This window comes from Tyto alba, unplaced genomic scaffold (genome assembly GCF_018691265.1).
Source record: "Tyto alba isolate M040663 unplaced genomic scaffold, T.alba_DEE_v4.0 Super-Scaffold_1, whole genome shotgun sequence".
Taxonomy (NCBI): domain Eukaryota; kingdom Metazoa; phylum Chordata; class Aves; order Strigiformes; family Tytonidae; genus Tyto; species Tyto alba.
This window is the reverse complement of record NW_024881261.1, coordinates 20,088,348-20,115,211: the sequence shown is the minus strand read 5'-3', so window position 1 is coordinate 20,115,211 and position 26,864 is coordinate 20,088,348. Positions and strand designations below refer to the sequence as shown.

The 26,864-nt window shown below is 46.3% G+C and overlaps 1 protein-coding gene across 1 annotated transcript; it reads left to right on the top strand.

The window, feature by feature from the left end:
- The first annotated feature begins 6,774 nt into the window (after positions 1–6,774).
- TMEM72 (transmembrane protein 72) lies at positions 6,775–14,609 on the top strand. Its single transcript, XM_009970295.3, has 5 exons — positions 6,775–7,080; positions 11,065–11,131; positions 11,556–11,627; positions 12,355–12,494; positions 12,686–14,609. Exons 1-5 carry the CDS (start codon positions 7,011–7,013, stop codon positions 13,144–13,146), a joined length of 810 nt encoding a protein of 269 aa, XP_009968597.3. The 5' UTR covers positions 6,775–7,010; the 3' UTR covers positions 13,147–14,609.
- The last annotated feature ends 12,255 nt before the right edge of the window (positions 14,610–26,864 follow it).

Below are 26,864 nucleotides of genomic sequence, written 5' to 3'. Positions count from 1 at the left end.
CCTGTGTCTGCCTTACTGATCACTTCTATCTGCCTCTTAGACAATACTAACCAACATAATCACCTGCTAGGAGGGATTTGTCACATCAAACTCAACATACTCTGGGAGTGTTTTAGACTTCAGCTCAGACATGTAGATTCTATGGAAAAAGGAGATGGATCTATTTTTAGTGTGGCAGTCCGTTTGAGAGGCACTGATGCCAGCTTCATCATGACAAGTATCTCCCAAGTTCTGCAGCAGACTGACTGCTTCATGGTGGCATGGTGGGGGGGTACTGCATGTGTGAGCAACATGGTCTACATGACATGTCAGCTCATCTTTGAACACATCTGGAGTCCCTGTAGCCATCATATGGGAGCAGCTCACAGAAAGGGAGTCTGACCAAGCCCACACTACTGTAAGAAGGGATGGGAACTGATGGGCAGCAGGCACACAGGGACTTGTGCAGGGCGTAGCCATGCCTCAGGATCACACACGCAGCTCCCATCATGTCTCCCTTCACCCTTTACATGCCGAGTCAAGATTTCTTGTCATCCACCTGAGAGTCAATATCAGGCTTCTGAAGGCCAGAAATTCCCAAACAAGAAGGAGGAGGCTTCTGAGTCACCAACACCAAACCCAGCACTGAGGTCTCTCTGCCCTGAGCATGCCACAGCAACCCCATCACACTGAGGTTTCCTCTTTGCCCCACTCCCTCTCAGCGGAGGCAAGGACTGAGCGGACCCTGGTGACCAGCTCCTTTGCTGTGTTGCCCCTCTGCACGGTGGAGACAGTCCCACTGGAGAGGGCTCGTGCCTGTGACATGGCCTGCAACACAGAGCAGCCTACCGCTTGGTGCACCGGGCACATCCCTGATGGCAGGAGCAGACAGCTCCCTGGACAGGAGGCTCGTGCATCACACTGGTTGGCATCCCCACCCCCTTGTTAATTTGGGGGAGCATTCCTGTCTCTGTCAGGGCTTTACCAACTCCACAGTGCTTTACATTCCCAGTCCCACTCCTGTCTCAGTCCTCCTAACCATTGACACTGCTGTCAACAGAGAAATTTCACAGGCAGTTCAGATGCAGAGAGATTGGAGGCATTAATTTCCTTGGGGCTTAGCCTTGAACTTAGTCTCAGCTCTCTTGATATCTCCACTCCCTCATTCCACTGAGTCATTCCTGGTTTAACTTTACTGTCATCCCCCAAAGATCATGACTTTAAATCATGCAATTAGAAGTAATATTACTAATAATAGCTAACAGAGATATTTTCCACTTGTGATTTTTTTTTTTTTTTTTCGTTTTGAGTCTCTATTTTCTCTGCAATTTTGTGGGCTAGAAATATGTTTTCATGGAGAGTCTTGCATAATCACATGGTTCTGGGATCTGGGCACCAAGCTCTGGAAGCTCTGCTATTGAACTGGGGATCAGATGCGTAGTAAATACATCTACTTTTGATAATGCTTGTTACTACAGCTTGGTTTAAGAACACACATGTATTTTCAGTGCATACATACATACATACATACACACGCATATGCATGCATACATCCAATCACAGATCTCTCTATGTAAAATTTTCTCTAGTAAAAGAAGAATTTTACTATGTAAAATATCTCAAGCTCAGCACACAGTGCCCAGCCTGCCTGGTATTGGTGAGCAGGGTGGCCTTGGGATGGGGATTGATCCCCACTGTCCTGAACAGAGCAGAGCCCTGGGCTATGGGCAGCCAGGAGCCTCCCACACACTCTGCTGCAGGAGGTCACTTTTTTGAAAGCCTCAAAGGTTGGTGTCAAACAGGTGACCAAATAAGAGATAGAATGCTTATGCTGACATGCTAGGAGGTCCCCTTCTGAGCGATGGGAGTTAGCCTAGGGTTGGGCAGGGGAGAGGCTTTCATGCTTCACAGGGAAAGAAGGAGTCACCAGCAAGTCAGAGACACAGTCTACTTGGACCCTTGGCCCTCATCCATCGGAGGGTGATATAGGTGCTGTAGAGTTCTGTGAGATCCCCACAAGTACATCAAATGTGTTCCCAAATCCGGTTTCTCTTTAAGACTGCCTTTGCCATAGAGGCACCAAGCACCCCCACACCATCCCGGCACCAAGCACCGCCCCACACCATCCCCACACCACAGTGTGATGAGGTTTATTAGTTCCAGACGCCTGGATAAGAGCTCACCCCCTGGCCATTGCCAGTCAGCAGGCACAGCCTGTGTAAATGCCAGACCTGGCCCCAGGAGAAGCACTGTGCCTCTCCACCCGTGCCAGCAGTGAGAAGGTCCCCAGGAGATGCTGTGAGCACAAAGGCTCTTTACCAGTCCCTCCAGCTCACCCCCTGTCCTGGCTCAGACCACTGGGTCTGTGCTGCCAAAGGCCTCTGGGTCTGGATGTCCTGACGGGGGACAATCAGGACAGTATACTGTTGAGCCTTGACCCCATTCCTGGCAAGATGGGAAATTCCCAGAGGAGCAGGCGGCTGTTCAGCAGCATGCCAGACACCCTTTTATCACAGAGCATAAAGCAAAACAGGCCAGTCATTGATTCATGTTCGCTGCAGTACTGGGCTCTCCTCATCCCCCTTCATATCTATGTGGTGTCTACCATGCTTTTCTTGTTCAGACAGTAAAACTTTATGGTCCCCTTTCATCAATGCCTTGCAAAGGACTGGCTACAGCTTGCCTTCTGCAGGGAGCAGCCAGGCTGGTGGTACAGTGGTGGGATCCTGCTGTCCCCTGCCGGGCATCCCCAGCATGGCTTTCTGCACTGCCCCAGGTTTGAAGACTGCAGAGGGCATGACAGTGGGTACAGCAAAAGAAGGGGCACACTTAAGATTTTCTCTCCAGCTCTGCTCTTTATGTGATTTCAGGCACCCTACTGCCGTGTTTTTTCACTGCCCCAGGAGAGGAGGGAGGTCTGCCGAGATCACCTCAGGATGCTCTCAGTTATCCAGACTGGTTTGGAAAATCTGTGGACCACTGGTGACACAAGGCAGAGTGAAACTACTACTGACCGCAAGATGTCTGTGCACAGTGAACCCACAGCTGCAATTCATTGGTGCTTCCAGTCAGCTGGGTCCATCTACCACTAGTCAGCTGTCATGAAAATCAGTTTCCTCTCCATGACAGGTGACCTGGTGGAAGGAGGGCATAGGGAGGCAGCACATGGCACCACTGCAAAGGCTCCGAGCAGCTGTCTGCTGACTGCCTGTGCTTCCATGGCCAAGGGAGAGCACTGGTGTCAGTCTGTCTCAGATGGAAATGGTGGTGGAAGGGAATCTCACCTCTGCTGCTCAGAGAGGAGACTGAGGCTGCCAAGCAAGGCTGCTTGACATGGTGCTTATAGCTGAGGGCTTAGAGAAAGGAGGGGGGAAATAACAGAAAAAAAATTATAGAGCATTATGCAAAGTGGTTTGGGAACTGTTTTTACATGATGGGCAAGGTGTGAGAATAGCTGATTAAGTCAATCATGTTCCTATATGCTTCTGCCACTGTATGGCTTGTGGTGCCCCATGACGGGAGTCTCCTCTCACTGCAGTGCTCTTGCAGCATCACCATTTCACAGAGGCGAGGCACAAGGTGCGCGCTTCTGCCCTGCAGCCCTCCAAGGACAGCTGCTCGGCACAGACACTGCACTGTGGCCTTGGTCACAGAAGAACGGCCACGGTGGCTGTGCCACAGCAAAATGGCTTGAGTAAAGTGTGAGGAGATGAAGAGGACTAACATCACCATGAAACCCTAACACTGAAATAAAATCCTCTCAAATCAACCCATATATCACTGGAAGCAGCCTGTAAATGTGACTCCTGGCTGGCAGCCAAAGTGCAAATGGCAAGCCTCTGTGCAGAAGTGGCTTAATGTGCAGTGGGGATCACTGCTATTATGAGTCCCAGAACAGGCTGTGCTGGTGCATAGGTTTTGCAGTGTTGGTTACAGGCTATTAAACCCCTCTAAGGTCATAAGTTCTCATTCCTCTTCCAAATGCATAAACTTATTCCTAAAAACCACACCAAAACACACTCAAATGGCTCACAGTTTTATTGAACGTGTCTCCACTTGAACAGAGGCAGAATGAGAAGGGACCTCTCTACCAAGAAAAAACAGGTTCATGTTGGGTTGCTTTTTAGGAGCACTAGCCAAAATATTCCTAAATAGAAGGAAAGACCTGCTAAAGGAGTGTTGGTACAAAGCAAGTCTGAGCATACCTGTCCTACTCACTCCATGTTCCTGGGCACTGGAGTGAGAGAAGCACTAATATACCAATGAACAGTGATTGGAGACCTTAGGTTACCCCAGGGTAAGGGTCTCCCAAGTCAGGGGACAAGAATCCTCAGGACAGCTGATGTGGGCACACTCAGAGGATGGAGTTTGGGCAATAGCTAAGAGAACATGGGAGAAAAACAGGAGGTTTAAATTGTTAATGTATTAATCTGCCTTTCCCAAATAGACTCTGTTCCTCCATCACCACCACCACCCATAAATTTACATTTATTTTAAACCCTGGGGCTTGTTTCTCTTCAGAAAGGAAACATTGATGTCAAGGGCACTTAGAAAAAGTCATTTAGTTTCTGGGTGAGAGCTCAGTACAGTATAATAAGAGTTCCAGAGCAACAGCCCAGTGCTCTGCGCAGCCCATCTTGGCAATGGGGACCCCCACAAGAGGAGGCAGTGGCTTGCTGTGTTGAGACGTTCTGGGTGCTACTGAAGGATGAGTGCTGACGGTGCTCAGGATTGCACTGTGGTGTTTGCTACTGTTCTTCAAGCCTAAACTCATGACTTTAAGTGATGCTGAAAGACTCTTATGTCTTCCTTTAATCTATTTGCTTTTTAAGTAGTTTTCTAGCTTTCATGTTTGTAAAGAAACACCTGAAATTCAATACATCAATGTTAAAACAAAGCAGCAAGGAAAAGAAGTATCCAGGCTGTTTGCACAACCTCAGGGCTCCTCAGCCGGTTTGGTGATTTCTGGAAGCAGAGGGTGCTCCTGGAGCCTGCAGCCATGCACCACGAGAGGGCACGGGGGTCACTCAGGCGGTGCCCAGCCACGGCAGGCAGGGTGGTGGCATGCCCCGGCCAGGCTCTGCCCCAGCCTTTGTGTGACCTTCTCTTCTGGCATGCCTCAGTTTCCCCTTTTGTATTTGTCTTGAAAAGGAAATTTAGACACGCTGCTGAGTCATCAGTTGTGGAAAACCAGTAGTTCCTTCAAACACCCACGGGTGGTGTGGGAGGACAAGAGGAAACAGGAACACCCAAAGGTGGGGCCAGTGCTGCAAGGCAAAGACATATTTTCGGTCTGCACCATTCAGCACTGCCTCTCAGGATGCTATGGAAGCCCTTCTCCAGTGGGCTTTTACATTTTTCACATGGAAAATGTGTTCTGCCCTCAAAACTTGTCAGCACTGACTGCTGCAAAATCCCTGTCACCCACCACCTTGTAAGTGTTCGGAAAAGCACTATCTGCAGTTATTTACAGGACTTAGAGGCCCATTTCATGAGATCAAGTATTTAGCTGTTCTCGGAAAATCCCAGTCTGAAATACAGACCAAGATCCTGTGGAAGAAAAGCTATCGCTGTGCCCTTGGACCGAGTTGTCTCTACCCCCAGGACACATCAGGACAACACATACTGACCAGGTTCAGCTTTGTGGTCACAGGCAGCTGAGAAGGGATCACTGGACATGGGCTCTGCTGGTTGCCACCTCCCCACAGGACTGCCTGTGCGTGAGCTGAACGTGATTCACCCAGCCCCTTGACTGCACCGCTGCTGGCTTCACAGCAAGCACAGAGAAGGGCACGGACTGCAGTGACTTGCCTGATGCTGGCCTCAGCACAAGGTGAGCTCACCGACCTGTAAACCTACTGCCCTGCAGGCACCAGATATTTGCGCTGCCTGCCGGGACTGTGCTGTTTTTCACATGCCGCTCCTGCCAGGACTTCAATGATCAGATGCTGCTGCCAACACTGCCTTTTCCCTGGGCAACAGCACGTGGGGATTGACCCTCAGTAAGATGCACCATGTTCAAGAACAGGGGAATGTGGGGCTGGGGTCCAGAGCAGGCCATCACTGTCCCATCTTGGCCTTCAGACATACCTAGGGCTGGCTCTCTCCAGGGGTGGTATGTCCTGCACAGACAAGCAAAGGACCCTCAAGCTGCCTACCAAATCCGATACAAAGAGGTCAGAGTACTTATGCACCTCACTATAGGTATCAGGGCACTTGTGCAACCCTGGTGCCATTCAAATGGCTCCAGTGACTACAACACAGAAACACATTTCATTGAGGTTCCCAAGAAGAGAAATACACATCTCCCTTGCTATGATTGGCCTGGGTCTGTAGGACCCTTGGGAATAGATCTCATGTCCTTGTTCCTGTGGTTCCACATCAGCCCAGATGCTGCCCAAGCCGCACTAGTCAGAGCCTGTCAAAACCTGCATGGTGAGCAGCAGCAGTGGCAGGGGGCTCAGCTGCAGGAGGCAGCAGTGCTGGGGTGCTCTGGGAGCCTCACAACTTACCAGAAACGTGCCGCTCTCTCGCCAAGAGCAAACATCTCCATCCTCACAAATGGTTAACCTGCTGGAAGCTGCACAGCACTAATGACTTCACATGCATTTAATCAGCTTGGGCTTCCAGAGCCTCCTCCTCAGCAGCAGGAAAGGCCATGCACCCGAGGTGCAAATGCTCCTAAAGCCACGCACACCCCCCCTTACCAATCATTAATCATCACTGGGCCGGCAACGGGAGCAAGCGGCAAGCAAGCAGGAAAAGGCCAAGTCTCTACAGCTCCACAGGATCAGCAGGAAGCAGTGCTGACCGGTTCCCTGTGGTGACAGCTCTTTCTCCGACCACCCTCCCCTGGGAGGCCCCGGTGGAGGTGGCCAGTCCCGCAGCACTGCCCTTTCCTTCAGGAAGGTCACTTGGTCCAGAGTGCGGGAGGCTCTGCCTGCAGCTGGGAGCTGCTGGGCTACGTGTGAGGTGGGAGCCCTGAAGAGGAGGTTCTGTCTGGTCGGCACCACAGTCTCCATCTCTTCACCATGTGGCACAAGGTATTTTGGAGTGCCCTGGAGTGCACCTGCCGATTGCTGGGTATCTCCACTGCAGCAGGTAAGAGTGAGCTCTCTTTTTTCTTTGGCACTAAAAGTCACTGAGTGGGTGTTGAGACCCCTGGGCTGTCTCCCTGCCTTTAGCTAGGAGCAGCCACTGCCCAATCTTGTGAGAGGGGCAAGGAAACTTGCTCACTTTTGCTTTGGGACCCAGGGAGGGAGAGTGCTAGGTACCTGGACAGGCTCTTTACAAATTATGTGGGGGGACACAGTGAGACATCAGAAAGGAGGAGCCAGCGCTCAGTATGGCAGAGGACAATCTAAAGCACAAACGGAAAAGAAAACTGAATTATATTCTTGTAAAACAGACATGGGAACAGACAAGATGTGAATGGGACTGAAAATTAAAATACTCATGGCTGCACAAAACCACCAAGCTGCTCTGTGAAGATGAAGGAGGAGCTCCTTGTGCCGTGCACAGTGAGATGTCCTGTGCCGGGCAGGATGGAGAGGTCCCAGCCATCACGGCACAGTTGCAGCCTACATGCTGCTCTGCCTCACTAGCAACCCATCAGGGAGCAGGCTCAGGAAGCAGTTCAGGTTATAGCTGCAGTACGAACATCATAAATTCACCCACCTGGCTAGATGCATCCTCTCACCCACTGTCAGGGGCTGCTTGGGACCAGCATCCTCTGGGTTTGGGTGACACGTTCTAGTGCTTGGTTTCAGATGAAATGCAAATGTTTTGATCTGGCTGTCTCAGGCACAACATCTCACCCAGAAGGACTGAACTGCAGTAAATAACCCTCTCACACGGGTCATCTCTGGACAGGATGTAGGGAATCTGCTAATGCAGAGGGCTCAGGAGTTCACTCTGACATTGCTGCTGACTCACTGTTACAGGACAGACTGCACTCTCTGCCTCAGTTTCCCCACCAGAAAAACAGAGATCAAAGTGCCTGATTTGACTAAAGGCTGGAGGAGTGAACCGGAGGTTCCTGGTGAAAGGTGACTTGAGGTTGTGCCTGTGGTTCCTGTGTCAGACCCCCAGGAATTTCAGATTCAGACATTGCAGAGTAGGTCATAGCAGGCCCTCCTACCTTTGTATTTCCTTTATCAACTGCAGACAGACATGTGAGTCACTTTTCTCAAGTCAGGGGCAAAGTAGAAAGCACACATGTCAGCTGAAGAGAGCACAGGTCCCCAAGGACACCCAAAGCCCAGCTGGGATGCTGAAGGCTGTGCTCTGGAATGTGCTTTAAATGACTGATAATGGGCAGCAATTTGAATATCAGAGTTTATACAAACTCCCAGTAGATAAGTACACATCATGGGGACACTGAAACAGATAGGAGCTGGGACACATCTTTAACCAACAAATGCAAATCTCTTCCTTACTCCATCCCTATCCCCCTCAGGCCCACATGAGCCCATGTTGGTCATATTCTCTCTTAAAGCTCCAAGAAAACTCATAGAGGCCTTCATGGGAGAAAACACGAGCTTGTTGCCATGGGAAAACTAAAGCTAGAACAGCAAAATTGAAAGTAGTTTACAATTTGGAAGTGTCTTAGTGGAATATAATCTCTCTCTCATGCTTGTTTTCATCATTTTGCAACATCTGCACCTCTTTCTGTAGTTCTTGAAATGAGCAGTGCAGTTGTCTCTCTGCTGAGCATCACAGAGCATAGACAGCTGTACTTCCAATCTCTGTGCTTTTCCATAGCTCTGATGCATTTCCAGTATCACCTAACTTTACGAAAAGGCCAGTGAAGAATGGGAGGTGCCTGTGTTTTATTCCTCTATGTGTCTCAATGGAGTAAGAAAACAGCTTGATGCAGTGTTTAGTGCCTGATGAGGTGTGTGAGGTTTCTGCATGAAATGGAAACCATGCAGGAGAAGATCCCACGGGGTTTGTTTGAGAAAAAAAAAAAAAAATGAAAGGGAGAGGAGAGTGCATCAGCCTCATTAATTGATTCTGAGAAGGCCTGGCCAGCTCCATCACCTGCTTACAAACACAGAAGGTTACCCTCATAATATAAACCTCCTGTTCCCCAAGGATCCTGGAGTGTAATGGCTGTCTGCAATGGTGGGGCTGCAGGGTTTCTTGTGTGTGAGAAATCAGACAGCCCTGCTGTCGTCAGAGCTTCGCGGCAAGTTAGTGAAGAGTGATAAAACTCTCCCATGATTTGCTGCAGTGTTTGGGGCATCTCTGCAGTTCAGAGATTTTAGGCCTTGTGATTCCTGCATCTAGGAGAGATTCCTTACTTATTTCTTAATTCTCATGCTTTCAACCATTTAATTCCTAATCATGTGCCTTTAGCCACATGGTTTGGACAAGATCCAAATCAAGGCAGCAACTAGTCCAAACAAACACCTCAGAAACAGCCCTTTGCTTCTTGCATATTCTTCATCCAAAGAGCTTTGTGGGTAAAGCAGAAGCTGTGTTAAATGAGGAAACCTCCTCATCCAGAGCAGAGACTCGAGCATAACATCCAAGCTATTGAATTCTGCATTCATCCCCAGGAAATGAATGAATGAATGAATGAATGAACTCCACATGTGTAGGGAAGATTGTAAAGAAGGGTTCTCAGTCACAAGATAGCAAAGGACAATACTTTGCATGTAGGATTATACAGCTCATGCAGCTTCACAGCCCTCTGATGAGACTGATTTCCCTGTGCCTCTGTTCAGGGCTGGAGAGGCAGCCTCCATGGAGGAGGGTGACTCATAGGCCCTGTGCTCTCCCCTGGCTGAGAGGGGCCATCAGCTGCAGGTGGCACAGGGGGAACCAAACCAAGACCACAGCACCCTGGTGGGGCTTTTCTCAGCCAAGATGGGAGAGCTGTGTGCTCAGACACAGACCCTCATCATTGACCCACCTGTGGGCTTGGTGGACACTGGTCTGCATCCCTATTTGGGTTCCTGATACCCTTCTCCAGCTGGGACTCAGAGAAATTAAGCCAACTGGCACCTCAAGCCTTGGCCAGCATGCACTGAGCGGGACCAGTGGTGAACTTCCTGATCATCAGTGGATGGACAGCATCTGGTCAGTGAGATGTGGAGATATCAAGTGTGGACAGGAGTGCAGTGACTGCCTAGAGCAATTCCCTGGACATGAGACCTGGGGTCCACTCAGCTACATGCTGCTGGCACTTCTGCACCATGACTGACTGGTTATGTACCAACCAAATTGATGCAGCTAGTGCAAGGCACTGGTTTCTGCTCCATTTTGGAAATAGGCTTGTGGGGAACTGAAGGATGTTGAAGGAAATTTTCCATGCCCCTGAAGCTATTGGCCCCCAACAGCCAGTCCAGGGAAGATTTTAGCCTTGCTAATGCTCTAAATCCCCCTTAAACTGACTCCCCAGTGTGCTGTGCTGGCTGGGGCACTGAGGGGATGTTCATTCCCTGGTTTTAATCTGCCTGCTCTCATTATATGTTTTTCTGTTTGGCTAGCAAAGGATCTTGATGCCATGGCTACGGCCCTTTGTGAAGGCAGCTGGCACATTTCCCCTGTCCTGCTGCTGCTCTGCAGTCATGTGTTGGGTGCAGCAGGCCTGGGCAAGCAGTGAGGGCAGGGGAGTAAGACTGGCAGGCACTGGGAAACCTGAGCAGTGAGGTCCCCAGAATGGGAGGGGCAGAGATGAATGGGGCAGTGGGAAGGAAGTCCCTGAGGCAGCCCTGATGGAGTGGCATGGCAGGAGGTTGGAAGGGACATGGGACACTGCTGTTAACCTCCCTCAGCTGTCCAAGGCCAGCTGGTATCCCCAGAGCACCTCCTTCTAGCCCACACAGTGGCAAGGCTGCCATGATAGGGTTGCAGCCGGGATGGGTTTCTGGGCTGTATGTCAAGGCCAGCATTCAGCTCTGACTCCCCAGGGAGCATGAATCACGGGTGCTGGCAGTCCTAATGTTCTGCAAAGCATGGAGGAGCAGCCTCGCCAGCCCCTGGGGAAATCGGGGCATTGATCCTGGGAGCTGGTAGGGCACCAGAGAGACCAGAACCAACCCTGCAGTCAGCATCTTTCCTACCTTCTCTTTCTAGTGCTGATTGGTGTGGGCGTAGAAACTCTGCAGCGAGGACAGTTCAAAAGCCTGGCTTTCTATCTGCTGTGAGTATTTTTGCCCTTGAAGTCAGAGCTGGAGGGGGTGACACATTCGACCTCTCCACCATATGTAGCACCAGACTAGACTGCAACAGCAGCAGGGAGCAGTATCTGAGGCTTTTGGGGATTTCCAATCTCCATATTTAGGTTTCAGAAAAGTAAGCTATTTCTGATAGAGAAAATGATACTATTGCATCACCCATGCTACTGTTCAGGTGGGCCAGAGGTGACACTGACTTCAAGTTTATCCCCTGGGGACAGAAGGGTTTTGAGCTCTCCTCCACAAACCAGCCAAGCAGAGGGTGTTCAGCCCCAAGCACACAGACTCTGTTGTGAACTGGATAGTAAATCCTGGCTCTCTATGCCCCTTCTGAGACCTGGAGAGCATACTCAAGCCCAGCCCTGCCTCCCTGACAGCTCCACCTTTCAGTTTTTCAGGGGTTGCAGTTACTGTCTGTGAAGGCTTCTTCTTTATCAGTTTGTTCCTGGAGATGTGCTTCACGTAAGTAGACCCTGTCCTGTCTTCTCCAGCCTTGGTAGGACCTCCCTAAGGCAACTTGCTCCTTACAGGCAACAGCAGACCTAGCTGAGCTGCAAGCACCAGACCAAAAGTCCTGCCCCTAATGCCATGGCAAATGGACTCAGGCAGGACAGAGGTAACTGAGGCCATGTCCACAGACAATTAAACCTATGTTTTAACCCAAGTTTGTGCTATAATTTGCTGAGCACAACAAACCCTGGTCTGCAGCATCTGCTTAACACACAGTACGAAACACTACAAGGGACTGGGGTTGAGGAAAGATCCAGATCCCCAGGGTGAGCTGCAGCTTCCCTCCAGAGACACTGCAGAAATTTAAGTTAAAATGTTGAAAATCCTTATGTACTTCTCAGAGTCTGAGCACTTCTGCTGTCTTTTAGCATAAATTCAAAAGCCCTGACAGCTTAGAGGCAGCACCTTACTCCAGCTAACAGGCACTCAACTAGTGGCCAAGTAGGCAAACTCACCTAGGAAAGATGGCCTGAGATGCTGACCACTGGCAGATGTAGCCCCTGGCCTCTTCTCCCCATGTGAGAGGCTCAGGCTTTGCTTACAGTCCCTGAACAAAACACTGGTTTCCTGGAAAACCAGAGTGAGCATCTGCACATCTAGATGGGTGATGCTTAGGCCCAAATCTTCTTTCCATGTGCTTGGTGCCCCATCCCACAAGGACCTCTGCCTCTCTCCCCAGATACGAGCCTGACTCCCTCTCACAGGCCTGCTGGAAGCGAGCTAGACGCCCAGGAAGCTTCCAGAAATTCCTGGGGTACACGCTGCTCTCAGTGGCTTGCTTCCTGCATCCCGTCCTCGTCTGGCATGTCACCATCCCTGGTGAGAAGCCCGTGCTGGGGTGGGAGGTAGTGCAGATGAAATAGGAGCATGGTCGGTCAAGGGCCGGGAGAGGGTGGGGATATGCGGGGTGCTGGACTGGTTGCAGATGGTGCTGAGCTAGCTAGACCAAGGACTGCTTGGCAAGCTCTTCACCTTGCCCCAGCCCTCAGCCAACATGACCTTCTCCCCAGGGTCCATGCTGGTGCTCACCGCCCTGGCCTACTTCCTGCTGAGCAAGAGGAGGAAGACCCCAGAGCACAAAGAGATACATCCCCCAGCGGGCCAGTACGTGGACCCTTCAGCCACCTTGGCAGCCCCAACCACTGCTGGTGACACTGAGCAGACCTATACCTTCCACGGAGCCCAGAGGGAGCAGCACCACTCGCTGCTGGGCCACATGAAAAGTATCCTGAAGGGCAGCAAAGACAGGAGCCTGGCACCAGTAGCTCCTGTCCAACCAGAAGTCCCTCCAGCCCCACGCAAGCAAGTGCACTTCCAGGAGAAGGTGGTGCAGATCATCCCCTCTGTCAGCGAGAGCTTGGAGGACATGGAAAGCGAGGCTGAAGAGACCACATCAGACACAACGCCCATCCTCACCCCACCTGATGCCCCCGTCATCCTTGCTCCCCTCAGCTCCACGGGCCTCTTTTGAGCCCTCAGCGGGAACAAGGATGGAACAGACCTGCTACCCCTGGCACTGCCATCTCTCCCTGACGTTCCAGCAGCCAAAGGGCCCTGAGAGGTTGCCCTCCTTGCCCTTCCTGCCTCCAGGGTGACAACTGTGTCAGCCCTCTTCAAGGGGCTGCCTGTACTACATGGTCCCAAACCTTGTGACAGGGCCAGTAGTGGTCCCCAGCCCCTGTAGTGCCATGCCCAGGGGACAGGCAGTGGTTCAGCCAGGGTGGTGCCAGCTCAGTAAGGTTTCTGCTCCCATAGCCTCACTAGTGGGTCACCCCTCTTCTGTGGCACTACACATCACAGTGGCTACTCCTGCCTAACATCACAGCCATGGCGTGTGCCTCCCATGAGGCATCAGCAGGCAGGAGGAGGGGATACCACTGTGACCCCAGGGCAACCTCTTCTGAGGGTGGTTGTCTCCCTCCTGCCCTCTCTGTGCCTTGAAGAGCTCAGGGCTGGGACAGATTCAGCATAGGACACCACAGCCTGCAGGTTTCCTCACAGCACCTGCACCAGCTGCAGCAGGCCCAGGGCATCGGAAATATCATTTCAAAGGTGGGCTGAGAGCAAGCACACCCCCTGCAACTAGCATCAGCTAAGTGCCCTCCCCTGAGACACACTCTGAGCCCAGCAGGAAAATCACCTCTGGCCTTGGGGACACCTATGCAGGAGCAGGTAGGACCCTGGGGCTTCCTGGTGTCCCCTTCCTGGAGAGTCCTCTTGAGTTAGAAGAGCTTTTGGATGATGTGGCAGCTCAGGTCATGAGATTCAGCACCACGCTGGCACAGAATACCATGTGTAACTCTCAAGGTGTGTTAATTATGTGTCCCAGAGGGAAAATGCAATAATAAAGTTACCACATTGTTCCACCAGTCTCCTCCATTACAGCTCTTTCCTGAACCCTTCACCTATGGCTTAATCCTACCATATTTTCTGCACTTTGAGGAACATTCATCTGTAATCAGGCATTTCTCTCCCGCTCAACTCATCCCCTTGGCTCTATCCCACCTGAGGACTAAGACCTTCTGCTTCCAGATGTCAAATGGTGTCTGTGCCTGCAAATACCATCTACAAGATCCTCTCATCAGCATCAGACAGCTCTTTTGGCTGCATGTGGGAAAGAGCTCAGGTGGCTGTTTATTCTTGGACATGGGACATGAGGCCACACTGTCACTACTGCTGGGATGAAGAGTTGTAACTGCTCTAAGCCCAGACACACAGCATTGGGATGAGGTGGTAGTAAGGAAACAAGATCCCTGAGACCTGCTAGACTATTTATAAGGTAGAAGCCAGTGGGGATGGTTCTTTTTCTTGGAAATACTTATACTACTTTTTAAAATCTCAGCTCTTTGAGTCACAGTTACCATGTTCATTTAGGAAAGCAGTGTAGTTTGAAGTGTGAAAATGTTGATTCAAAAATCAGAAGGCAATTGAGATAAGAACCCAGTGCTACTTTTTAATAAACACTTTTTAAGTGACTCCTAATTTGAGAGATGGATGGGGAAGAAGGTGGAAGATACTTACTCAATATTTGACTGCCTGTGTTTGTTAATGAAACTCTGCCCATGGAAGCAGCTTATGAATGGTTGCACACACTTGTCATTCCTACAATCAGACATAAACAACAAGCTTCTTGTTGCATCACCAACATTTAAAATGATAGCTGGTATCTATCTATTCTAAATATGATACATGGAATAGAACCCTCCTTCTGGCTGCATAAATTAACCCTCCACCCCATAATTGCATGCTGGGGAAGAGTCACGTACACATCTGCCCTTAGGGAGGTTTTGCACCTGCAAAAATGTCTTCAGAAAATTAGGCCTGTTTACAGCCTAACGCTGCACAACTGATAGTAGCAAGCCCAAGATCCAAACACAGCTCCACCCTCAGGCTAGTGTATTCATCAAATTAAGAAATAAAAATAAAGCTGTTTTCTTCTAAAGTTGGTGGCCAAACAGCATACCTGCACCAATAAAGGTCCTGACCCAGTCATGCTAAGAGAGTACCCATCCTTGCCAACTGTGCCCCAAGAGGCTGTGCTCAGATCTGGCTCCCTAGCACAATCACGTATTTGCTCTGCAATTAGACCCGCTCTCATTAGCAAACTCAGCTTTCTGCATCATCCAAGGCTCTTCTTTGAACATTGCATAACTAATTACACACACAAAGATAAAGTTTGTTGAAGAGGCATCGCTCCCAATAGATCAAGCAATATGCTGACAAGAGAAAGGCCACATTTCTGCAGTCTCCTCTCTAGCCCTGAGCAAAGCTCCAGGGCAGCCTGGGTGGGGACAGCTGATCTTCAACAAATTTTATCCTTCAGCCCTTACTCAGTCAGCCCCATACTTCATACTGGAGGGGGAAGCAGGGCCAACTGACAAGGGGAGAAGCAATGTGGTGAGAGCACCTGTGGTACTCTGAAGTCTGTGGGGAGCACATTTCATTGCTCTGTGAAATGCATAAAATGAATTCACAGTTGTTAGAATCTGCAGAATTAGGTATTTCAGTTTTTAGGCTCATCTTTTGAAAATCTGTTGTAGGTTTCCCTTGGGAAACAAGACTGGGGGAAGCTACAGGTGAGGTGGTTGTTCAGTCTTCTTGAAGACAGCACTGGACCTGGTTGTTTTTCTTGCCTGCTCCCTGGTATTGGCCTGGCTCTTTTCCAGCCCCACAGCTAGCTGGCTAGGATATGAAGACTGGAAAAAAGCTTTTTGTCTTTTCTGTGGTATTAAATTGCCTGTTCAGTTAAGGTCCATGGCTGGCTCACCCTGGAGTCTGCCAAGAGCCTGCACCAATGCCAGAGAAGTAGATGTTCCTCCAGAGGCAGCCGGGCTGTGCTCCAAACAGCATCAGATGGGTGCGATCCCACCACAGGGGCTGAGCTGCTCCCCAGATTACCCCTGCCAAGGAGTCCATTTGGACATCCTTGGCTGTGTTCCTCACCACCCATCCCAGCGCTGGTGCTATCTTCCATCTCCATTAGCACACAGAGTTTATTAGCCCAGAGGAAAAATAATTAGGAAAAAGAATGTGGGTGGCTATCTTCTTGGGTAATGAGCCAAATAAATTAATGGATGGAAGGGCCAGCCACAAAATTAAGGGGATGGGGAATAAAAGCACCCCTTTCAGAGGCAGCAGGCTGCTAGAGCAGCTCAACTGCTTAAAGAAATGCAGCCTCAGGCTTTCTTTGAAATCCCAGTGCAGAGGAAATGTTCAGCCTCAGGGGGTGTCAGACGACACTGCAGAGGACTCAGATTATTCTTCTCTGTTGGCCCCTCTCTCTACTTCTAGCTGTGGGGGGCATCCCAGGGGCTATTGAAAGTACCAGAGGTGCTGTAGAGAGATGCTGGGGGATCTGTATATGAAAACCTCTCATATATTCAGGGTAATTGCAGGAAAAGAAAAAGAGGAAGAACTTCATGCTATTAACTGTGCAGTATAGTAATATCTGAACTTGAGCTGCCTGAACTGCAAGTCCACACAGCACTACATGAACACTGCTATATAATTTTTACCTGCATTACAGTTATTTCATGATACAGCTAATCCATTGACATGAGTTAGAGTGCATAAACCTAGAAAATCCTATGGATTCACATACTGAAAGGAAACAAGATGAATCACCCAAAAGACATAGATGTGTAAGGTAAAACTCTGTGAGTAAATCCTGGCAGAAATTGTTTCCTTCAAAATTTCTTCCAAAGATTTCCCTGCATGAGGAAAAATTTGCCTGCTTTGCATGTACAGTGGAAACACTTTACAATGCTGCTTGACAGCCCCCATCACAACTTAGTGTACCAGTACGTTAAAAACAATTAATCCACTTTATGTTTTATATGAAAGAAAAAATAAAGTTCAGTGCAGGCTTCAGTTATATTTCCTCTCTGCCTCCAGTGCACACTAGTACAAGTAGTTGTTGCACAGCCCCGAAGGCAGGTACGCTACCTGCCCCACCACAATGTTCCCACCTCACGTCAGGCACTTAGATGGTCGCACTCCAAATTCCCTAGCTACCCCCAGGGATTCTGGGCCCCATTTTCTCTGAGCACTGCTCTGTATTTGAAACATGGATATGAATGTTTTACCCATACAACAACAGTGTTAAGAAAATAAAGTACACTTGGAGAGAAAAATGTTTGGTTTCTGCAGTGTCTGTACTCAAAATCAGAAATAAGCTGCTCATATCTGCATGTGTACCACTCACAACAGCTACACTGCTTTGGCATTAGTGGCGTGGATGGCTCCCAATTCAATTTTGAGTCGTGCCCACATGTGGGAGAGGTCTTGTCTCCACTCAGTTCCAAATGCTGCATGCTCACACACCTGCAACCCTGCCTCTCCTCAGCCCTGCACCTTGTCCCATCCCATTCAGGAGATTCTCATGTGTGCTGGGCCAGAAATGCAGGTTCTGTTTTGGCTACTCCTGCATTTTGTGCTGTACAAGAAATTACAGGAACCAGAAACAAGGTCCCAAACCTGCCTGGGATTCCTCGGAGCTGTCAGCCCCCTTGTTTGCTTGGCATGGTGTGGGCAAAAGTAGGAATCTGGCTTCCAGCCACCATATATCAGCTTGCATACTGCTGGTGAAATGACTGCACTTAGGTTATATCCTAGTGAATGATTAAGGTACCTTTAGAAAACTAATTCTAGGCAGCTATTCACTCAGCATGTGACTTTACTGAATCTTGATTTGAGACTTTATGCAAAACGCCAGGAATCTGATTTTCCAACCCAGGTCTTTGGATCACAGACTAAAGAGGGAATCCATATTTCAGATAGGAAAAAAAGAAAAAACAAACAAACAAACAAACAAACAAAAAACACAAAACCAAAAACAAAACAGACAAACAAAATAAAAAGAGAAAGAGAAAAAAACTACCTAGAAGAGTAATGTTTTTTGGCAGTTCATCCTCATCCCAACCTGTACATAAAGGTGACCTCATCCAGCACAGGAGGAAGTTGTAAACAGCATCTTAATACTAATCCCCATCCATCCTCACCTCTTCCTTCTTCCCAGCCTCTCATTCATCACAGCCTTTCCACCCCAGAGCTGGACTCATTCAGAAAAGCTATATAAAAAGAAATATCATCTTGATTAATTCATGCTAAACAAAATTATATACTGTGACATTTCCACCCTGCCTTAACCCTCTTTCCATTGCCTTCAAAACTCCCTTGTAAGAGGGGCTGGGTTTAGTACTCACCCAGATGCCCAACTTTGCTTATCAGCCCCGGGCTCTCTGCTGGCACCCTGCTCCTTGGCTGGTGCATCACCCACTGCACCTGCGCTTGCTCTCCTAGAGAGCCACACTTGCAGCTGCAGTTTTGGGTGAGGCTTCCAACACTGCAGAGGAACATAACACCAACCAAATTGTGCCTAGAAGGGGAAAAGGCAGCAGCCACAGGGGACGTGCCCAGTCAAAGGAGACTGTATGGCAGCCCTAACTAACTTGTTAATTTTTTTCTGTTGTTTTGGGGTAAACCTCACCTTCCAATTTGTGATGCCTGCTGGTGTGCTGCTAATTTTGCACCATAAAAAAGTGAGTTTATTTTTTCAGTAATGTGTTGTGCTAGGCTGTATTACTTCCTTCAATAGCATGAGAAAACAGAAGTATACAAAAAGAGTTTTACTGTGCATGGAACTGAGCTGAAGAAGCTCTTCTACATTGGCTACTCAGCCATTCTCAGAGGGATTTGGTATAGTGACAGTACTTCTGAATTTGGTGTAGTAGCACTACATTTATTACCTCTTTCACTCTTGTGCCTATTGAGGAAACAATCCCCAGCATGGGAGCAAATTTGCCTTCCAGACCAATCAGATGAAGGGACCACATCCCATTTTATGTCATACTGCAGAGCTATGTCCCCATATCATGTTCTCAGGAAGACAGGCTGCCAGTGAAGGTGCAGATGCATTACAATACTTGGATCTTCTCCATGCTCCCAGATCTGGTGGGTGAAGTTGCATGGGCCAGGAAACCTGAAGCTCTTCCCTGGGCATACACATTTGTGGCAGTATGGCAGGGAAGCTTGATCTGGGAAGCTTTTGAGGAGAAGGGCTTGGAAAGGGAATTAGACCTCTTAGCTACGCCTTCCCCTCAAAAACCCAAGCCCAAGCATGAAAGTGAACTCCATCTTCATCTCAAATTAATTATTATTCCCTCTTAGCATCTATTTCTCATGCAGGCATCTGCAAGCTCAGAAGAAATCATCAGCTGCATAAATGGAAATCAAAGTGTCTTCTCCAGCAATAGATGTGTTATGTGTTTCACACTGGGACTGCATGTGGTCACAGTGTAAAAATATGACAGACTTACTGTCAACATCTCTTATGTAAAAGTGCCATAAGAAGGAAATTGAAAACAAATTCCTGCTGTCTGGTTTGGAAATGGAGAAGGCTCTGCTGTTATCATAACTTCTCCTGGCTCTTATCCAGTACTAAACTACCACGTTTATACTAAAATTATTTTATAAAACTCATACTAACTTATTTTATGACTTCTTCATTTCCAACTAGTAGTCACAGGCACAAACATTCCCTCATTCAGTCTGATTCCTTCTAATTCAAAATTCCAAACAAAAGCACAGCATAGTCCCTCTGCAAATGTATTTATCAGATAGTTATAAATATGAATTATCTTTAGTTTTTGTATCCTGATATTATTTATAAGGTTAGTGTTACTGTATGTCATTGTTTTCCACTTACATATCACTTTCAACCATTGAAAAGCTGACACAAAATGGCAGAATATTTTTTGCTTTGTGTCCTGCAGCTACAATTAAGAATGCACCAAACCCCTTAATTACAGCATTGCTCTTCCCTGAAATAGCACCATATGTATGAAGTACTCCATCAGTAGTGAACACTGTGTTTTCAGAAAAGGTATTGTGACAGATCATGCAATACAAACTACCAGACAAGGCAAAGTCAAAAATACCACACAGAATTTATATTGCCATGGAAATGTCATTGCATCCACTGTACTGGTTCTGTCCTGAAACAGCATCCTGCGTGCCATTCTGGACAGTGTACGTCCTTTCTTGTTACTTGTTTAGAGGTGTAAATGACAGCAGAGAAATACCCAAAGTTCAGCTCCAGCTGCCTGCCTGCCCTACCATTTTCTGTGGTTTCCACTCTTGTGTGGCTGACACCTGTGAAACACTCCTACAACCACCCAGGACTGCATGGAGCTACCATGCAAAAGCTTAGGTTTGTTACTCAATAGTTTTATTGAAAAAAATAATTATTTGAGTTATTGCCCCATAAACAACTAAGTCAGTAAAACAATAAAAAAAAGTGTAAGAAAAATCAGCTTAGTCAATGTCTTAAACCTTTTTTACAAGACTTTAACTCCCATGTTACTGGCAATTTGGTGAGCCATTCAAACAGGGTTTTTTTCTTGCTAAAAAAGATTATATGTCTCAGGCAAACACAGTGAAAATTACAAGTTGAATGTGACGTAACTAAAACCAGTCTCAAGTAGAAAATTGTTAACAATAATTTGTAATCAATTTTTGCAGAGCTCTCATGTAACAGTAATTAGAAATTACAAGATAAATCACATTTCTAAAAACATTCATTTCTTTTGGGAGGCTCAGTGTTTTTTAATGATGTAGTTACTAAGATGAAAGACATTTTTATTAATAGCATTTTACCTTTGTTCTATCCTTTTAGGAAAAAGTCTGACAACTTTGAAAAGTTTTCTTATGAAGCTGAGTAAGTGTGTATATGGCTCAATACCAGCACAGGATAGCTGCTAGGTAGAAGTTACACTGAAGCCAATTAGAATTTTTGTTTTATTATCCTGTGGTTTATATTTCATTTGATCTATCTAATCATGTTTAAAATCTAATTTATTCAAAATAGTCATGAGAAACTTAACAGACCTCTGAGTTCACAAGTCTATAAATTTACTATGCCTTGGATGATTCACTCACAAATAGACATGCACAAAAAGCAGTCAGTGACTAGTTTTATGGGCAACATCTCAGAAATCACATCTACTATACATGTCTGATATTCAGAACAAGACATGAGACAACAGGTTGCATTACAGTCTCTTATATAAGAAAGAATAGAGTTTCAGGAGGATACTTGGGTCAGGGAATAGAGTAGATGGAACGAACTAGATTAGACTAGACTAGACTGGAATTGAATGGAATGGAAAGGAATAACTTCAGCTAATATAAATACAATTCTGATGTAGGTGTAATTTCAAGCTGTCATTACTAGAAAAGTGAAATTGATGAGGGCTGTTTATTGATGGACCAGGGCTGAATTCCAAAGGTAAGTTAGTGATTCTGTTTTGAAACTATGATAATTTCTCAAATGTACATTTTCCCCACATCTGCTTGTCCCCTATGTAAACTAAAAAGTCCATGCCAAATGCTGTATAGTCTGGAGAAAGAGACCAATGATATGACATCGAAATGTTACTTCTTCAGATCAGTAATCTGATTTAGTAGAAGAAATTCTATGACTGGAAGCACTGGGATTTCATTTGGGGTATTGATATGCTTGAGCACTTGGTGGGACACAGCGATGTATGGCAGAGAGAGGAGAAATGGCTGTGAGGCAAGAAAATATGTATGAGGATCATGAAGGCAGAATAGAAAAGGGTGTGTGGAGAAGCTGAGAAACAGGAGGAATTTATGAAAAGCTGAAGAGTTGAAAAAGGACAGGTAGGTAAGAAAACATGACAAGACACTGAAATAAAAAGCAAACAGGACAAGAGATGCTGAGGGACATGCAAGAAAACAGTAGGAGTAAAGGACATTGACAAGACTTCAAAGACTGAAGTACAGAAGAGTAGACAAGGGGCAGGGCACTGGATGGGTTATGAGCTGGCCTCTCCTCATGAACAAGGAGAAGGTAAATGATGATTTGTTTCATTCATCCTGAGCAAAAGTGTGGCAAATCATAGTTGAATTTGGAACTGAAATTGTCATGTATATTAAGAGTGATTCCTTCCCCTTCAAAGACCAGAAAGCAGACTGGAGAAAGCAAGCATATAGCAAACATAAGCAAGCATGTGGATACATGATAATTAATTACCCTGTATAACTTTTCCATCAGCTTTTTAATTCTGAGAAGGTTTGAACATGTTGTGCAATACGCTGCTTCTTGCAGCATAGCTGTGTGGTTTTGTGGGATGAACTGCGGGACAATGTGCACCACCTCACAGTTCAGATGGACATGACTGGATGGGACTCAGAGACATGGCGCACCAGGGTGTGTATGGGAACGGCACGTTCTTATAACACCACAGGTGCAGCTAACCAGGTTTTCCTCGGCTCCTATGGGAGATACCACACCTCTTCATGCTACAATTGTATTTAGCAAACCAGGCTCATCCTAAATGACCTCCTTTATCTATTACTAATAAACAAGACAAATGTGTATTGCACAGTAAAAGCCTGCTGTTTCATTTTGCGTCACTCTGGTAAATCCACATTGCTTTGATGGGAAATATCAGGATGATTGTCTCCAATTAGGTGCAGTTGTACTATTTCTGACTGTGATTTCCCAGACAGCAATGCATGTGTGCATGCTGGGTAGCTGACACATAGTGCATTTAATGTTTCAAAGGCAGCAAACCCTCTGGGATTATCATGCTAACAGGGCTAACCTCTGCAGCACACGCTTTTCAGTTACACACAGTCACTCTATGTGTTGTACAGATCTGTGCAAACACCATGGTCTGTTGCATGTGAGGAAATATACCATGACTAGAAAAGTCTGGGCATAAAGTAGCCATACCATCAGAGCTAATACCAAAACTAAATATATCAGTAATGGGGATAAAAAAAAAAAAAAAAAAAAAAAAAAAAAACAAGAAACCTCTAACCTGCTCAACATCAAAGAACTGGATAAAAGAGCTACAAAATTACCTATCAAGTGTTCTGAAGTCCAAGGATAATATCAAACCCTGTATGCTCATGCTAATACTTACCATGCTTGCAGTAGCTATGAAAAGCCATAATTAAAATTATAATGGTGTTATAAATTAATAAATTTACTAAGATTTTATTGAAAGGTTAGTTGACATTTCCATTAAGATAGCTGCTCCTGGAATCATGCAAGGATATCAGACACTCAGATCCTGTTCAAAGAGATGCCTCAGTCATCAGCCTGCATCACTTGTGAAAGGGAAAACTGTTTAGAATTCCTCTCATAAATGACCTCCCAGTTTTCATTCATCCTTTTTTTTTCCTATAATGTTCAGCTACCAAGAGTGAACATTTTGCAGACAACAGATGTTCACAAGTTTAACCAAATTATGCCCATTAGTCGTCACAGATGGAAAGTTTCTTCACATCTGGAAATCTTGATGCTGCTTTGCGTAAACCAAGTGAAGGATACCTGCAAAACCAGTCTTCATTATTTACTAATATTTTGTAAATAAAAATTAAATCTGTTAATTATCTTTAACAGATAAGGATAAAACACTTCACACCCTCCAGACATGACCTAGCAAGAAACTGGTTTAGTCAAAATGAATATACACAAAGTCTAGGACAAATCCCAGAGGCAGGCAGGTTGCCCAAGGACATCTTAAATGGCACTAAAACCCATGTTTGGTTACTTCTTATTGATGGATCCAGGGACTGATTACTGGTGTTTTGTGCAGCCCCTTATCTTGCTACAATCCTTTGCTTTGTCCAATGTCCCATAGGCCAAAGATTAAAAAAAAAAAAAAAGCAGACAGATTAGTGGCTGAAATTCTGTAAATCTGCAAAAAAAATTCCACAAAATTCCCTCTGAGCTGAGCTGTCATCTAAGGGAAAAAATAGCCGTTGTGAGTAGAGGGCTGCATGTTTACACCCGGTATGCATATACACCCTGTATTTATGATTTCACCCACTAGTAGTTGACAGCTGGTGTACCACGTAGAGAAGTCAGTTTGCCGTAAGCAATTATCTAGCTCTGGCTTTGATTTTAATTTCTAATAAATAAACTCCAAGTCTGTAATTCTCTGCAGTCCCAAATGCAAATTACAGGCTAGTGGTCACAGAAGACATCTCAGAACTGACCTGCCCCTGATGCTGCTCCCCCTCCTTGGCGCCGGTGGCAGCAAACAGCATGGGGAAGGCATCACACATGGTAAAGTCATCACGCGTGGGGAAGGCATCATGTGGGAAAGCTGCTGAGCTAAGCAATCCTGCGGTGGGGAAGGGAAGGCTGGCTCCTCCCACAGATCATCTCAGAGGCCCTCCTCAGAGTCCGTACAAAGAACATAAGGTGTGACAAGGACATGACATGGAGACATGGTTCACTTGTGTATAATCTGAAACAACCTACAGAGTGCTGAACATGCCAGGTGAGAAGTCAAACAATGCAAAACAATAACGTGTCTTTCCACACCAAAACCCTTGAAGACTGGGACTTCCCATCCATTTTTAAGTGTGTCTTACAAGGTTTTCTCTGAACAGGTCTAATTTCAGTTCCTTCTTTGTTCAAATTGAGTCATGCACAGCCGTGCAGAAAGCAATGGCACCAACTTCAGGGTGATTCCTAAACTGATGCCTTCTGTGGAAAACAAATGCTTTCTTATGAAATTAAAAGGGTGGGTACCCAATATATGCACCATCTACAAGTTTTATGCTGCACGTTGCCCATAAGGCTAAGGGTGAGTCTGTAACATCAAAGGCTCTATGATATCAGAATTACTCCTTTATGCAAAACACTTGTACTTGTTTTTATAATTTGAAAATTATACTATTCTAAAAGATCATTTTGTTTTGCAATGACACCATCCCTTTTCAAAACATGAAGACAAGAGCAATACAGAAACACTATAGGACCATACAGTGATTTTTTTCAAAAACTTAAGGGAGGATGGCTTAGCTGCCTTCCTAAGGGATCAATGCTCAGGAGATTATGCTGTCTGTGTGTCTATATGTTCCCTTGTAAATTTTGAGCCCTGTTGCTGGTTTTCTCTGATAGCAGTATAGTCCTCTGCAAAATAGTTAAGGCTTCGTGTGTTTTGTTAAAAAAAAAATCAAGAGTAAAAAAAAGACTACAAGTGTTCTGATCAGAAAAGACTACATCATGATTAGGAGATTAGAAGAGAAAGAAGAAGAGCAAGAGAGATAAATATTTGGAAATATTTAAATGGAGCTTGCAATCTACTGTAAGGTTCAAACTGACAGGAAACCAGTGTTACTACATCTAATGCTCAGAGAATGGTTTTTTAAGCACAGAAGAATTCTGACAGGATCGAATGAAATTTTTGACAGCTTTGCTAGTGCCAATAATCTATCCGTCTGTTAAAATCCTGCTTAAATCTTTTTCTTGGATATTCCTTTTTTTTTTTTTTTTTCCAAACCAAAGCTCATCAGTGACTTCTTTATCTCTAGTAGTCCATTCTCTTAAGTTTCTGTAATGAGAACATGTCTTTATGGATTATATAAATAAAAACTGACATCCCTAAGGGCACAAAAGTAAGAATTTCAGCCATGATTTTCATTTAATTATCTGAATATTCATTCAGATTAACAGGAATATAGCTTGAACTGAATTATCCCTTAGACACTGTTCAGTCAGGTAATAGTTCATGCAAAAAATCCTCGTAGCTGGAAGTGCCAGCTAGACAGTGGGAGGGAAACAAAAGCCCTGGAGGTCAAAATGACTTGGTCAGAATCACACAACAGTGACAAGTGGTTCAGTGTCCTACTCATTAGACATGAGCACCAGTTATTTCAAGATTCCAGGATGACATGAGCGAGACTGTGGATACAGCAAGAGTGGAGTGATTAGGCTGAGAAGTGCTGCAGAGGTAACAGGGAACGCAGCAGAGAGATGCCAGCCTGGCTTTGCCAGATGAGGGGCAGGGTGCCACGTGAGTGGGGTATGGACCCTAAAAATGATGTTCCTGGAGTCAAGTCTGAGCTGATACCTCTACATGCTGCTCTGTAGTGATGCCATCAGCTCAGCTCAGAATCAGCCTGGGGATCACTGTGCCTCGAACAATTGGGCAGTGAAGACGTGACCAATTCTGCTGTTGGCTTTCAAAAGGAAAATACAAATTACCAATTTTTCAGACCTGTTTCTCCTCTAGCATTGGAGCTCCTCTGCTACAGGTTGACAGCTCCACTAGCAGAGAGCATGGAGCCATGAGACATTCTTGCTGAAGGACACATCATGCTCCTACACAGACCTTGGGAATTCCCCATTTTTTGGACAGCCACAGCTACCTGCTCCAGGGAAGTGAAACAGCCGAGATGCCAATTTGCAAAGGGATCTTCCTGCCCCAAGGCACTTCACAAAATAATTCCAAAGCAAAAAGATCACCTTGAGTATGAAAAAGACATGAATTTCCTATGTGATGGTAAGAATTATGCCCTTGTCTTGTATTACTTGGCTTAAGGAAAGAATATTCCCTTGTTTCATGGAAACTTTGGATGTCTACTGCAACACCAAATGGAGCAGAGCTTGAAAGTGGTCCATAAGTCTCAACTGTCCTATTTCTGTGCAGTGTTGTGAATCTATGTGCTGGCACTAATATTTTAGAAATAAACTTCATTCACATAGAGAATAAATGAAATATTGTTGACACAAGTAAAATAGAATGTGTAGACTCTTCATTTGTTTTTGAAAAGTATCACATTAGGGTCAGCAGATAAATTTTGTCCTTATAAGGGAAAGCTTTTATTGAAAACAGGTGTTATATTTGATATGCAGCTTTG